This window comes from Anolis carolinensis, chromosome 3 (genome assembly GCF_035594765.1).
Source record: "Anolis carolinensis isolate JA03-04 chromosome 3, rAnoCar3.1.pri, whole genome shotgun sequence".
In the NCBI taxonomy this organism is placed as follows: domain Eukaryota; kingdom Metazoa; phylum Chordata; class Lepidosauria; order Squamata; family Dactyloidae; genus Anolis; species Anolis carolinensis.
The window spans coordinates 81,035,652-81,051,971 of record NC_085843.1 but is presented as its reverse complement, the minus strand read 5'-3'; the positions used below and the strand labels follow the sequence as shown (position 1 = coordinate 81,051,971).

At 41.4% G+C, this 16,320-nt stretch overlaps 1 protein-coding gene and 1 long non-coding RNA gene across 2 annotated transcripts in view; one reads left to right on the top strand and one right to left on the bottom strand.

The window, feature by feature from the left end:
- Positions 1 to 8,765: 8,765 nt before the first annotated feature.
- On the bottom strand, positions 8,766 to 11,231 carry LOC134297473 (uncharacterized). The gene is made up of 2 exons (XR_010004228.1): positions 11,090 to 11,231; positions 8,766 to 9,085 (listed from the first exon to the last, which is right to left on the bottom strand). It is a non-coding gene; the product is annotated as an uncharacterized LOC134297473 (long non-coding RNA).
- Positions 11,232 to 11,247: 16 nt separating this feature from the next.
- Positions 11,248 to 16,320, top strand: part of c2cd2 (C2 calcium dependent domain containing 2) — a 44,002-nt gene continuing 38,929 nt past the window's right edge. Inside the window, exon 1 of the mRNA XM_062975135.1 lies at positions 11,248 to 11,879. Coding sequence (XP_062831205.1) covers positions 11,580 to 11,879 — 300 coding nt within the window. The 5' untranslated portion in view covers positions 11,248 to 11,579. The remainder of the gene's footprint in view (positions 11,880 to 16,320) is intronic.

Sequence of the window (16,320 nt, the reverse complement as noted above, 5' to 3'; positions counted from 1 at the left end):
TTAAGGAAATATATAAAGTTAGTAAAAGCAAATGTAAAAGATAGTCCAGAAGCAGACCTTTCAGGAAAGGTCAAAATTAGTCCAAGGAAATAATGTCCAATATGAAATATTAAGGTCCAAAGTTGTAATCCAATAACCGAAACACTCACTTTGACAAGCAAAGTGAGGGGAGATGACAAGGTCCTTTAGTCCATGAAACTTGAGCGAGGCTAGGAAATAACTTGATACTTGAAACAAGGCTTAAAACGTGGAACAAGGTAACTAGGAACAAGAACAAGGTCCGTGGAATAACTTGGTAAAATCCGTGGAACAAGGCAAGGATTGGTCCTGGGAAACAAGGCAAAGTCCGTAGATAAACAAAGGCTGGGAAGCAAGGCGAAGGCTGGATAGCAAGGCAAGGCTTGAGCAGGAGCGAGGCTTGAATCGGAGCGCGCTGTCCAGACACAACTCGCTCCGTAGGCTGACGAATTGACTCCGCGAAGTTACTACGCGGGCAAAACACCTATATAGAGTCTAACTTTCCCACCGAAGCAGTTCTCTGGGAATCAGAAACGAAAGCTAAACTCTGAGACCAGATGTTAAACTCCTTAAAGATTCTCACGAGAAGCAGTCTTAATTGGCTACATTCTTAGCTGCAATTCTTGCACTCCTGCGCGAAGCTGAATCCAAACTTCTCTGTTGTTTACAAAACTCCCGGCGCAAGAACACGGGAGAAGTAGGCTCTGGGCTTGTTTGACATACTTCTGGGAGACAACTTTCTTGCAGGTGCAAGGTTCCCAGATCTGCCTGGGAAAGATCTGGCTGAGAGGAATCCAGTTCAGACTGGGAAGGTAAAAAACCCAAGTTTTCATCTTCATCAGGAATTACCATGTCCTGAGCAGGACTACAAGGCCCATGGGTCATCACACTTACAAATTATATGTACATATAATATATTATATTATTAGCATAGCACAATATTAGCATTATATATTACTATATTGAACTATACCACTATACTGTAATATTATACGTAATATAGAATATATAATTAATATTATTATATGGTATTATTATTAGTGTTACATTGTATTACATTATAATATTATTATCAATATTATATGTATATACAATATATTATATTATAAAACTGAGGGCGGGGGCCAGGTAAATGACCTCGGAGGGCCGCATCCGGCCCCCGGGCCTTAGTTTGGGGACCCCTGGACTAGAGAGATGGGCCGAAACTAACAAAATGAAGTTCAACAGGGACAAATGCAAGATACTTCATTTCGGCAGGAAAAATGGAAATCAAAGATACAGAATGGGGGACGCCTGGCTTGACAGCAGTGTGTGCGAAAAAGACCTTGGAGTCCTCGTGGACAACAAGTTAAACATGAGCCAACAATGTGATGCAGCAGCTAAAAAAGCCAACGGGATTCTGGCCTGCATCAATAGGGGTATAGCGTCTAGATCCAGGGAAGTCATGCTCCCCCTCTATTCTGCCTTGGTCAGACCACACCTGGAATACTGCGTCCAATTCTGGGCACCACAGTTGAAGGGAGATGTTGACAAGCTGGAAAGCGTCCAGAGGAGGGCGACTAAAATGATTAAGGGTCTGGAGAACAAGCCCTATGAGGAGCGGCTTAAAGAGCTGGGCATGTTTAGCCTGCAGAAGAGAAGGCTGAGAGGAGACATGATAGCTATGTACAAATACGTGAAGGGAAGTCATAGGGAGGAGGGAGCAAGCTTGTTTTCTGCTGCCCTGCAAACTAGGACACGGAACAATGGCTTCAAACTACAGGAAAGGAGATTCCACCTGAACATCAGGAAGAACTTCCTCACTGTGAGGGCTGTTCGACAGTGGAACTCTCTCCCCCGGGCTGTGGTGGAGGCTCCTTCCTTGGAGGCTTTTAAGCAGAGGCTGGATGGCCATCTGTCGGGGGTGCTTTGAATGCGATTTCCTGCTTCTTGGCAGGGGGTTGGACTGGATGGCCCATGAGGTCTCTTCCAACTCTACTATTCTATGATTCTATGATTCTATGAACAAATATTGACGTTAAAATTATGTAGTCGTTTATTATAAAAACTATATGGGTAGCACGAACTGAAGAAGCATACCAAAATTTCTGTTTCTACTGCTTGTATTTTTATTAAAGGGAAATAGCTTTTTCAAGGAATTGATGAGTTAAGGCATGCCTATGCCTGCCTACTTGATAGTTGGTCCCAATCACCTTGATTAAAGTTTATTATTAAATTAGTACATTTGGAATTGCAACCTGAATTATCCCACCTCTTCCAATGTTGCCGTTGGCTCTATGTATGAGCCTTTTGAATCAGAATATCCCCAGTTCATTAAATCTGATTATTTCAGTCACTTATGTCAATATGTCATCCTCCACTTAGCACATATTGGAAACTTTTCCTTTGTTTACTTGTGAATATTTTATTGCTTCTACCTGCTTTCAAACCAATGGCAGCATTTCCCAAGTGCTGAAAAAGAAACTAACGTTTCTGTTATATGCTATTTCAATGTCACTATCTAGCACTGTAAATACAGTGAATATATGCAATTTAATATTGGAGTTGATTCCCATAAAACCAGACTGCTACCAATTCTATGGAAATGCAGATTAATTCAACTTGGTATCATAGCAAAAATGTGGAATAGGTATCTTTGATTACAAAGCTTTGCTTCTTTTGGTTGTAAAGTAATACAACCTCTCTTTTTACATGTTCATTTGGCACTATACTTTTATTGGGCACCTGACTTTAGAAGAAGATACAAACAGCAGATCCCCTTTTTTTCTCTGAGAGCTGAAACTGTCTCATAGTCCTATCCTGTTAAACAGATGTTACAAATAGCTGAAACTATCAAACCTGTCCCATCTTTTTATTGGTAAAGTGGTCTGAACATTCAGTTCTGCAGGCCAGATTTCAATTTTCAAAACTTGGCCGTGTAATCCCACCATGAGAAGTCACACTCGTTCCGTTTCAAAGAAAGGCAAACCTTGCCAAGATATCCCTATGATAGATCTCACCTTAGGCTAAGCTGGAAATGACTTGAAGGCACACAACACAACAGCAAGAGGGAAAACATGTTATTAGGAATTATGCCTTTACTATGTTTCCTTCAATGATCTGAAAAATATTAATCCCCTGGGATGTGCCTATAGTTTTTGGGTAAATTGTTTACACCCTTTATATGAATATTAGGATAATATCCAAGTATATTATCATTACTTGCAGTGGCAAGTTTATCAGTATTAAACCATATATGTATGTGATTTTTTTTCCTGAAACTATAGGGGTATTTTTGTGTCATTATTTTTAATCCATAGCATGGTTTAACTCCCCTCTAGAGCAGGGATGACAAACATGTGTCCCTCCTGAAGGCCTTTCCATACTATGTAATTATAACATTGATTCCATTCTAACCATTATGGTAATGTCCTATGGAGTGATAAAGTTTGTAGTCTGATGAGACACAATTCACGTGAGATAATACTAAAAAGCCCTCCCTAAATTGCAAATCCCAGGATTCCAGAGGAAGTTGCCATGTGTTCAGATTACAGTGCCCATCATTCATCATTGCTTGATGTACATGTGAGAATGGGAATTGCAGTCCAACAATACATGAAGATCCTCTTTCCCCAGCCTACTCTCAAGATAAGTATCCAATGAGTGTTCTGTTCAGCATCCAAAAAATGGGTTTTAAAACAATGCTCTTATGGTGACAACATCTGTTTTAAAAAGGCCTTTTATTTCAAAACTGAATAAATGTGCTTCAAATAACAGCTTTAATAGATGAATGAAGTTGGGGATACTTCCAAATTTTAAGAAGTCTTCAATCTTAATAGTGTGGACTGCATGGTGGGGTTTTTTGGGGGGGGGGGGGAGGGGGGGTTGCTGTGTTGTTTTTCATTGCACTTCAGATGATTACACACTTTGTTACCTTTTATGTGTCTGAACTGCTGATTGTTCTCTTTTTACAAGCAAAGGTCAACTTTTAATATCTAGATAAATATGTCTCAAAACAACATTAACAAAAGGGCTGATTTTTGTGGAGGTAGTCTAAATTTAAAAGCCATTTGGTGTAATCACCAGCATATGATAAGGGTTGTAGAATTATATTCAAGTTGCTTTTGATTTTACACTAAACGCATATAAGACAAATTGAAAAAAACATTTTTATAATTATGTATATCTTGTATACATTACATACTGGTGTAATATGTATGTGTTCAATTTTAAGTAGGAATTTAACTTTTTAGGAATGAATTCATAGTTTCAGAACTCCTCTTGTATTATAATGTTGCTGCATTGTAATTACTTTTCTACTGTATTTTTCTTTAACTAGATCCTTATTAAGAAAACTTGGAGTAAAATTAACTTTTTCTTTTGAGTGATTTTCTTCTCATATGCAGTTCTAATATATGATATGCTGCTATTAATCCTATTCTTACATATAAGACCCAAAGTGTTCAATGGAATTTTATGCTTATTTAAAGGTAGGTTTGTCTGTCTGTCTGTCTTGCTCTCTCTCTCTCTCCTTCTCTCTCTCTCGTGCTACTCAGACATAAGCCCCTTAATTTCTTTGAGGGTTACTTGCAATAATAATGTGAAACTAAAGTGGTGAAAGATACATGCACCAAGTATTGAGCTAAACAAAAAAGTAGCAAGCAACAAATATGATACTACTGGTTCAAGCAGAAAGTAATTAATGTAAAAAAAAAAACATGATTGGGCTGACCTCTGTTGGTGAGAATATTATAGATGTATACTGTGCCTCAGTTAATGAAGCTTTTGGGGAATGATTCCTTTCACAGAAATTTTGGTAATACTGTAATAAGGCTAGGTTCTGACAACACCCACAAAAGAGCAGTTCACCATGTTCCAATATAGATGTAATTCAAAACTTGGGGGAAAGTCCATGTGGAAGGTCAACTAAGACTTTTATAATCCAGCAGAACTGTTTTGAACCTTGTAGCTTATTCCAGCTTGCATCCAGAAATGATTTATTTTATTTTCACCAGTCTCAAGTTTTCTTATGACATTCATCTATATAGGTTCGGTTGATCTTTTTTTTAAAAAAATAATGAACGACTGGGTGTAGCCTGTGAGGCAGGCTTATCTAAGTTTTTTAAACTGTTTATACTTTTACAGAAACAAATTCTGGAGGCAGGTGCTATACCTTGCCAATTGCAGGGAGGTGAATGCAGCTAAAACAGGATTAGATTAGAATCTAATTTTTTCCCCAGCTGAAACTTTATGGGGGTTTTGCTGCAATCTGAGACTGAAAGAATGTTTCTTCACCTTCTTTCACCATCATCCCAGTGCCAACACAACTAGATGATGATGATGGTGATGATGATGTATTGGCTAATAATGTGTACTCAGATCTGCATGCATTATTTGCACATACATTACATAGTCCTAGACACTTGGGAAGTGTGCGACATGTGATCCGACACAACAAACAGCATAGTGATCTTGTTTGCGGTGTACTAATCTTGTTGTGTATCAAATAATAATAGTGAACTTTATTTTTAACCCGCCCTCTCTCTCCAGAGGGACTCAGGGTGGCTCCAAAAAAGAACATTGGCAAACATTCAAAGTCAATTAAGACAACAAATTAATAAAAAGTTAAAATAACATAATTAAACAACCATGGCTAAAACATGTAGCTCATTCAGTCCTCATAAATAACAAATAAATTATAGTGGGTAGGGGGAGAAGGCAGGCATGAAAAGGCTTGGGTTTTTTGTTTTTTTAAAAGAGCTTCATTTTCAGAGGCTTTGTTATCTGAACAACGACTGTACAATGAACATTTAAGGCATCCTCTTCACTGTGTATATGAATTTCTGTAAGATGTAAGCCAATATCTGTGGTTTTCCCCCTTTCTATGGTTAACAGTGGTTTATATGGTGAGCATATGTACACAAGTAAATTTAGATCATCATGAGGGTTGTGTCCTGTTCCGCACATTGTGAACAAAACTCCCATCTTTATATTGCTTATCTATTTTATTTAATTGAGAAACCCCAATCTCTATTTCCACTGCTTAGCTAGCAAATTTAATTTGGAGATCAAATAATCAATTATGGTAAATGATTTTTTGAAGTTCTTAGCTACATAAATCTACTACAGGGATGTGAAGTCCTCTCCATAAACTATTCATGTTTAAGTTGAGTGACTAAGATCCAATTAAATATAAAAACTGGAACCCTCTTCCTCACCAGAATCAATATTTTTGCTACTTCTTACATAGAAAAGCTTTGACTTCCTAAAGATGTCCACCTTGAAGCTCTGGGAGAGCAGCAGCTTTGCTTGGCTCAAGTTGCTTTGAGCAAAATGCAGTCAGTTAGGGAATGGCAGCAAGCTTCTGAGCCAGTTAGTGGGTGCTTGGTATCTGGTGGGTTTTGGTTCCAGGACCCCTGCAGATACCTAAACCTGTAACTGCTCAAGTCCCATTATATACAATGGTGTTGTAAAATTGTGTCCCTTATATAAAAGGGCCCCTGGTGGCACAGTGTGTTAAAGCACTGAGCTGTTGAACTTGCAGACCAAAAGGTCCCAGGTTCAAATCCTGGGAGCGGAATGAGCACCCGCTGTTAGCTCCTGCCAACCTAGCAGTTCGAAAACATGCAAATGTGAGTAGATCAACAGGTACCACTCCGGCGGGAAGGTAACGGCGCTCTATGCAGTCATGCCGGCCACATGACCTGGAGATGTCTATGGACAACGCCTGCTCTTCGGCTTAGAAATAGAGATGAGCACCAACCCCCAGAGTCAGTCATAACAGGATTTAACGTCAGGGGAAACCTTTACCTTTACCTTATATAAAATGGCAAAATCAAGGTTTGCTTTTTGGATTTCTTTTAATATCAAGTCATGGATGGTTGAATCCATTGATACAGAATCCTCTAATGCGGATTCATATCCCACCATGACACTGCTTCTGCATGGTGGTAGGATTTTGTACCCCTGTGAGGCCAGAGTGTATGCTAACAGTAATATCATCGGCAGGGCCTTCCATGTCAGACAGTGGTTGTTGATAAACCAAACTAAATGTGCCAAACAGCTACTAAACAGCAGCTGTAATGAGTGGGAAGGGGTGACACTGGCCAAAGATCTTTCAAAGACAACCAGGATTGGTGTGGTTAGTACTGGGCAGATGGAGGCACAATAATATTATTTTAAATTTCCTTTTATTATAAAAAATGGAAAAAATATGAAACAATTCAAAATGAAAAAAGAGTGGAAGACAATGAGACTCCCAGATCAGAAGGTATTGTACTCAAGAAGATATTGAAGTACAGAGAAAGACAACTGCAAGAAACACTGTGGCTAATGTATCATTACAACTAGGTCCCAGGCTTTGGAATTTAGGCTGGATCTACACTGCCACACAATCCAGTTTCTGAATTGAGATTATCTGCTTTGAACTGGATTATATGAGTCTACATTGCCACATAATCCAGTTCAAAGCAGATCATCTTAATTCAGAAAATGGATTATATGGCTATATAAGGTAAAGGTTTCCCCTGACGTTAAGTCCAGTTGTGACCGACTCTGGGGGTTGGTGCTCATCTCCATTTCTAGGCCGAAGAGCCAGCGTTGTCCATAGACATCTCCAAGGTCATGTGGCCGGCATGACTGCATGGAGCACCGTTACCTTCCCGCCGGAGCGGTACCTATTGATCTACTAACACATGCATGTTTTTGAACTGCTAGGTGGCAGGAGCTGGGGCTAACAGCAGGCGCTCATTCCGCTCCCAGGATTTGAACCTGGGACCTTTTGGTCCGCAAGTTCAGCAGCTCGGCGCTTTAACACACTGAGCCATCAGAGGCTCCCATATGGCAGTATAGATGGGGGCTTACTTTCACAGGAAGCTAGACTGGTTTCCTCTCTTTTGTCTTATATTTTAAATGGTTGCGTACTTTAAAAACTCTAATGGCTTTTCAAAAGATAAATTGTTTGTGTTTTAACTTTCTTATCAGGTGTTCAGCTTTTTCCCGTTGCTTTAGCATTTTTTGATTGGCATCCCACATGCTGGGAGAAAGTAGGTGATACAAATTAAAAGAATAAAATAAAAGTGGCAGGCACTACATTCCAGTGCTGGTGAAAGCAAAGAATGAGATTAAAAATAGCAACCCATTTTCATTTACAATTAATAATTAGCCTCCTTAAGAGCTTCCCAGCACCATGCAATGTGGAAATCCCTCACAAAAACTGGAAACCACCAGCCATGACTCATGAGGTATATTAGTAAGCAACAGGACTTCGCAGCACCTTAGAGGTTGAGGGAAAGAGGTTGTAGTATATAATCTTTTGTAGATAAAGGGTGCATCTGCACTGTAGAATTAATGCAGTTTGATACCACTGAACTGCCATGGCTTTGTGCTATGAAAACATGGGTGTTGTAGTTTGGTGAGACACTAATACTCTGGCATAAAAGGCTAAAAGAAAGGCCCTTTAAAACTACAGCTTCTATTCCGTAGCATTGTTAAAATTGTGACAAACTGCATTAATTCATCAGTGTAGATGCACCTTTGTCTACTTAAGATGCATGGAGTTCTGAGGAAATAAGTCTCTCAGTTGCTACAAGATCTTTTTGTGTACTGATATTCCAGAAAAGGGTCTTTGGACTATAATAAAATAATGATGATGATGATATTCCAGAAAATACAGCCATGTCTTTGACCTGTATCTTCATGAGGAATGCCCACCTGGAGAAATTTAAAAGTCTAGGCACAGTAATTCAGTTTTACAAACAAACCAGAGATTAAACCAACACCTTTTAATAATTGTAATAATGGAATGTACAGAGACATGACATATCTCATGAAAACCTTTCATTTATATATTATATATTATTTATTTATAACATTTATATTCCGCCCTTCTCACCCTGAAGGGGACTCAGGGCAGAGCACAACATATATACGGCAAGCATTCCATGCCAAAACATTTGAAAAAAAAATATGGTTCTGGTTTGAAAGTGTTATTTCCTGTTTAATTGTATGGTACTTACTTTGAAAGTAGTTATTATACTCCAGAAACTTCGTTTTTGTGGCTGCCACAAATGGTGAATTGGTCGAGATTCTATGAAATAGTAATGGAAAAACTATAGCAAAATGTACTGCAGGGTGTTCCACAAAAACAAAGGTTTTGCAGTTCAATAAACTTTTCCCATATTTTTATGATATAACTAATTAGGAAATAACCCTGGAACAACAATCTTTGCTAATCAAGCTGGCCAGCTGCAACATTCATACTTGCCTCAGGCAGACAAGAATTCTTTCTCCCACCTTGAACATCCCACAGATATATAAACCCCACTTGCCTAGTTTCCAACAGACCTCACAACCTCTGAGGATGCCTGCCATAGATGCAGGCGAAACTCAGGAAAGAATGCTTCTGGAACATGGCCATACAGCCTGGAAAACTCACAGCAACCCTGTGATTCTGGCCATGAAAGCCTTCGGCAACACAAATCTACCTTTTTGGAAGGGAAATGCACTCCTGAAAGAGTGGAACCACTCTTCATAATTCACTAACCCCCCGCCCCCCATTTTTTTTCTGGCTATAGCACTGATCACAGGGGTGTTAACCCTTCCTTATTCCATCCAAGAACAAACCTACAGAACCTGTCGTGTTTAGGTTGCGGTGCGTTTTTCGGGCTGTATGGCCATGTTCTAGAAGCATTCTCTCCTGAGATTTAATTTCTCCTGACACCTCTGAGGATGCCTGCCATCAGGGCCATAGCCAGAAAAAAAATTCGGGGGGGGGGGGGTGAAACTTTTTTTTAGCAAATCATGAAAAATAGTCCCATAACGCAACATAATTTAGAAATCAGGCTCCATTGATAAAATTCAGTGGACATTCAAGGCAGATAAACTTCAGTAGACATTTATGGGAATTTGGTTAATCAGTTAAAATTCATGAGTAAACCAAATTGGGGGGGGGGGGGGTTGAACCCCTAACCTCCCTCCCCTTGGCTACAGCCCTGTGTATGATTCCTACAGTCAAGGGAAACCTTTCATGGAGATATTCTACATGCATATACTGGTTTGCAGGGGGAATCTCTACACATTCCAGCCCAACTTGAGATAAATGAAATATACACGTACAGTAGAGTCTCACTTATCCAACATTTGCTTATCCAGCATTCGCTTATCCAACATTCTGGATTATCCAACACATTTTTGTAATCAATGTTTTCAATACATCATGATATTTTGGTGCTAAATTCATAAATACAGTAATTACTACATAGAATTGAACTACTTTTTCTGTCAAATTTGTTGTATAACATGATGTTTTGGTACTTAATTTGTAAAATCATAACCTAATTTGATGTATAATAGGCTTTTCCTTAATCTCTCCTTATTATCCAACATATTCGCTTATCCAACGTTCTGCCGGCCCGTTTATGTTGGATAAGTGAGACTCGACTGTATTGACATTTTGTATTGGCAAGTTGTTGTTTATGTGTCTAAACTGCACAGTCCCACAAACCCTGAACAAACTTTTGTATGATAACATCTGAATAATTTTTGTAAATATTTGTTTTCAGAGTTCAAGGTATCAAAAAAGTGCATTGCTAACATTGAATGTATATTTTTGGTAGATACAGGTCCTTTCTACAAAATAATTTAGAAATCGGGCTCTATGGATAACAGGGTTGCTGTATGTTTTTCGGGCTGTATGGCCATGTTCCAGAAGTATTCAAGAATACTTCTGGAACATAGCCATACAGCCCGGAAAACATACAACAACCCTGTGATCCCGGCCATGAAAGCCTTCGACAACACATTGAACATCTCTATGGATAAACTTCAGTGGGCACTCAAGACAGATAAAACTTCAGTGGGCACTCATGGGGATTTGGTTAATCAGTTAAAATTCACGAGTAAGCCAGGCTTTAAAAAAACCTGAAAATTTTCGGGAGGTGGGTTGAACCCCTAACCCCCCGCCCTGGCTACAGCCCTGCCTGCCATAGATGTGGGCGAAACGTGAGGAGAGAATGCTTCTGGAACACAGCCCTACCCCCCGAAAAACGCATGGCAACCCAGTGATTCCGGCCATGAAAGCCTTCGACAATACCTGTCCTGTGGATAACTTGTGGGCTGCCTGTGCCGCGTCGCCCTGAGGCGTGGCTTTGGGCGGGCATCACCAGCCCTCTTTGCCAGAGGAGGCTCCAGCTCTTATCCGAAGCCCCGACCCGTGTCTCTGGGCGCCAAAGCCGTTCAAGCGGCGCCAGAGCGCATTGCTCCTCCGGCAGGGCCTGAGGGGGGCGCGGCGAGGCGGAGGCGGCATTCCTTCTCCGGCCCCTTTCCAGGAAAGAGTGCCAGGAGGAGCCCGCCTTGGTCCACTCCCTCCTCTTCGGGGCTGGGAGCTGGAGCTCGGCAGCCGGGCGGCTCTGCCTGGGTCCTGGAAAAGAAACTCCGCGGCTCCTGCTTCTCCCCTTCCTTCTGGAGGAGGCGAGGAGCGTCCTTCTTGAGCCCTTTGGCCGCCATCTCCCAGCTGAAGGGCAGGATTATCCGGCGTAAATGCCTTGAAAGGAGGAGGCGGAGGGCCCCAAGGATGGTCAGTCATGGCTTGGCTGGGTGAGCTCCAGCGCCTCTCGCTGCTCTCCTTGTTTACGGCGGCGCTGGCCGTCCTGCTCCTCTACCTGGTGCAGTATGGCCTGAGAGCCCTGCGGAGAGGAGGAGGAGGAGGGAGGCAAGAAGAGGCGGAGGAGAAGCCGCCGCTCCTGCGCTCGCCTCCTGCGCCCCACGGGGAGGACTCCTTCCTCGCCTGGCTCCTGGCCCTGGACACTTGGAGGGGCGAGTGGCACAGAGCCTGGGTTGCCGCCCTCAACGAGGAAGCCCGAAGGCACGCCAGCCGTGGGCAGGTGGGTCTCTGGGGGCTGCTCCCTGCGCCATGTGCTTCCTCTGCAAAACGTGTGTGGTTTGACCAGCACCGCAGGGCAGAGAAGGCGAAAGGCCTTGCAAAACCGGCACGAGCATTCATTCTACATTCTTCAGTCAGTCGCACTTCCCAGGAAAGAGTCTGGTCCAGAGTCTGAGGGTGCATCTACATCAGGCATGGGGAAACTCTGGCCTTCCTTCCAGGGGTCTGAGGCTGTTAGGAATGGTGGGAGTTGAAGGCCAAAGTTTGCCCATGCCTGATCTAGACTGTAGTAGTAATGCAGTTTGACATCACTTTAACTGCCAAGGCGCTAGGCTGTAGAAGCAAAGGAGTTCTGGTTGTCCAAGGCCTTTGGTCTTCTCTACCCAAGAGTGCTGGTGTCTCCTCACCAAGCTGCAGCTTTCATGCTTCCATGGCACTGAGCACTGGCCGTTCAAGTAATGGGTTGCTGTGAGTTTTTCGGACTGTATGGCCACGTTCCAGAATAATTCTTTCCTGACATTTTGCGCACATCTATGGCAGGCATCCTCAGAGGTAATGAGGTATATTGGAAACTAGTCAAGTGGGGTTTTATATATCTGTGGTGGGAGAAAGAACTCTTGTCTGTTCGAGGCAGGTGTGAATGTTTCAATTGGCCACCTTGATTAGCATTGAATAGCTTTTCAGCTTCAAGGTCTGGCCTCTTCCTGCCTGGGGGAATACTTTGTTGGGAGGTGTTAGCTGGCCCTGATGGATTCATGTCTGGAATTCCTCTGCTTTCTGAGTGTTGCTTTTTTATTTGCACTCCTGATTTTAGATTTTTTTAAATATATTGGTAGCCAGATGTTGTTCATTTACCTGGTTTCCCTCCTTTCTGTTGAAATTGTCCACATGCTTGTGGATTTCAGTGGCTTCTCTGTGTAGTCTGACATGCTGGTTGTTAGAGTGGTCCAGCATTTCTGTGCTCTCAAACAACATGCTGTGTCCAGGATGGTTCACCAAGTACTCTGCTATGGCTGACTTCTCTGGTTGAGTTAGTCTTCAGTAGTCTTTCATTTTCCTTGATTCCTGTTTGGGCAATGCTGCGTTTGGTGGTCCCTATTGGACTTGTCCATAGCTGCATGGTGTACGGTAGACTCCTGCAGAGGTGAGAGGATCTCTCTTGTCCTTTGCTGAACATAGCATTTGTTGGATTTTCTTAGTGGTTCTATAGATAGTTTGTAGGTTGTGTTTCTTCATCAGCTTCCCTATGTGGTCAGTGGTTTCCTTGATGTATGGTAAGAACACTTTTCCTCTGGATAGATCTTTGTCTTTACTCTCATGGCTTGTTCTTGACAAGTCTACATAGGCACCACTAAACACAGTAAGTAGCCAGACCTTGAAGCTGAAAGGCTATTCAATGCTAATCAAGGTAGCCAACTGAAACATTCACACTTGCCTCAAACAAATGTTCTTTTTCCCACCCTAAACATTCCACAGATATATAAATCCCACTTGACTAGTTTCCAACATACCTCACAACCTCTGAGGATGCCTACCATAGATGCAGGCCAAACGTCAGGAAAGAATGCTTCTGGAACATGGCCATACAGCCTGGAAAACTCACAGCAACCAGTGATTCCAGCCATGAAAGCCTTCGACAATGCAAGTTCAAGTAATGTCAAAGTGTGTTGATTCTATAGTCAGATGCTTACTAAGACTCTGCAGTGAAAGAGCTGCTTGAGAGCAAGAGCGCTTCTAGACTAAATGCAGTTTGAGCCCACTTTAACTGCCAGGGCTCATTGCTCTGCAGTTTTGGGAGTTGCTCTTTTATGAGATCTTTAGCTACCTCTGCCAAAGGGTGCTGGTGCCTCATCAAACTACATCTCCCATAATTCCATAACATTGAGCTCTGGCAAATAAAAAAGTGTCAAGCTGCAGTCCAATGCACTCCAGAGTTTTATTAAGACTGCGCAGTAATAGGGCCGCTTGAATCTGCAAATGCAGTGGGTTGTGTCAGTGGGACTGCAAGCCTGAATACTTTTTTCCCCTTATGAAAAGCATGCTCCAGGTTTGCAATACATCTCATGAAGAGACAGTACATTGCTGTTTTATGTGGAAAGTAGGCTTACTTGTTCTCTAAAGAAGTATCCAAATGCATTCCATGAATGTAAATGCCCTTGAAATCAATGGTTTCTTTCCCCCTTAGGGAATGACTAATATTCTTATTTTTTTATTTAAGCATGTAATCTAAAATCTGTCTCATGCCATTTTGTACACTGAAAAATGTGGTGCTTGCAAATCTGTGAAGGACTCGGTCTGTTCTTTCTTGCCCTGTTTTCTTGTGTCTTGGGAGCCAGCGCGGTGCAATGGTTTGGGTGTTGCAGACCAGGGTCCAAATCCCCACTCAGCCATGGAAACCCTCCTGGAAGATTTAAGCAAATCCATTCTCAGTGTCCGGAAGAAAACAATGTCAGACCCCTTCTAACTTGCCTTAGGGTCACTATGGGTTGGAAATGACTTAAAGGCACACAACAATGAATCTGTTGTCAAATTAGAGTTTTCCATACAATGTTCATGACTTTAAACTCTTTTTAAAACCTTAGCAAATTGGACAGTAAATTGTGAGGAGAGGGAGAGAGGAAGGTCAAAGGCTAGGAAGCAAGCTTGCTGTAGGAAAACTGATAGGAAAGTAACAATGCCTTGCATGCGTACATCCTTTCCAAGAAGGCAACTGCATCCTCTTTGGAGCTTGCTGTCTGACCGTGCAATGTGTTTTTTCACTCACCAAAACTCAAAATAATGTTGTCATCAGGAAACCAATGGAATGTCTTTGCTTCTGTTGCTTTGCCACAACCAAACAGCCTTGGAAAGTCTCCCAAGTTACGAACAAGATAGGTCCTGTAGGTTTGTCCTTAAGTTTTAATTGGTATGTAAGTCAGAATAGGTACACTTTGTAAGTGTAACTCCAGCCAGCCATCTATCTATCTATCTATCTATCTATCTATCTATCTATCTATCTATCTATCTATCTATCTTTGGATAGCATAGGGAAGGGCTAGAATCACAATGGTGTTTGTTCTGCTGTCTATGTCCCTGTTCAGAAGATTTCACCTCACTTTCTATCCCTGTAATAATTGGATTTTGAAAAATGTGACTTGTGGAAGCAAGGACTGGTGAGAAAGCTTCAGTTGAGATACCCTTTGCCTGTGATAATAACCCTTTCTAGGGGTAGATTTCTATCTCTTTCTGTTGTCTTACCCCATTTGTAACTATGCAGTTTGTAAATCAGATGGGGACTGCCTGTAAATGTAACAGTACCGTGTATAAGCAACATGTAGTCTGTTGCTAAATGCCACTTTGTAGTGATGTAACACTTTCGATGGATTATCTTTATTTGATGATGTAGGATGTGATTATATCTTAGTCAATAAAAAAGGACTGGATTTTGTGTAAGGAAGGGTTGAGATTTAGCAAACATTAACCCCTCCCACACATCAGTGCTGTATATCAGTCAAACTGTTTCATACTTTTATACATAATCAAAAAGAAAATATAAGAATTCAAGGGGTTCTTAATGCGTTGTCTGTGGAGCCTGGAGAGGTGTGTTAGTGGATGGTCAGGAGCAAAACTATTCTTTGAAATTTGTGATTAAAAGTGCATATCTCCCCATCCTCCCAGGGAATGGATCCAGAGAGTTACAGATTCTCAAAGAGTGTATGATCCCTAAATTATTAAGAACTGTTTCTCTTGGCTATGGAAGTCATTGCCATGCTTGTTCATAGGAAGAGACCACTAACTAATAAATAACAGTAGAAATAATAATAATAATAATAACAACAACTACTATTCATACCTCAAAGATCATATGGATCATCACTAGTAGATCTCTCAGATGTGTGCTAAATGTTGTCTTCTTCAAACATCAGAATTGCTATTCCCTCTGTCTCTGCCAGCTCTTCTTTACCTGCCAATGGTGTATTACAACCTGCTTTTGTAAGTTTTCAAATGATGAAAGAGTATTGCTTAGGAAAGTGTTGAAAATACCTCTGTTCATGCTCCTCTGATATATTGCTTCTTTGTATTATAACTAATGAATGCATTTTGAAAATCATTAGGCATGTACATCTTTGGAAACATAACAATATTGTTAAGTCCCATTGTCTTCCAGAATTCATTATTCTTTGGGTTGTTGTATGTTGTCCGGGCTGTATGGCCATGTTCCAGAAGTATTCTCTCTTGGCTTTTCACCCACATCTATGGCAGGCATCCTCAGAGGTTGTGAGGTATGGAGAAACTAAGCATTGAAGGTTAATATATATCTGTGGAACGTCCAGGGTGTGAGAAGAACTCTTTGTCAGTTGGAAAGCCAGTGTAAATGAAAGGCACTGCAGACTAACTCAACCAGAGAAATCAGCCATAGCAGAGCACTTGATGAACCAGCCTGGACACAGTATATTATTTGA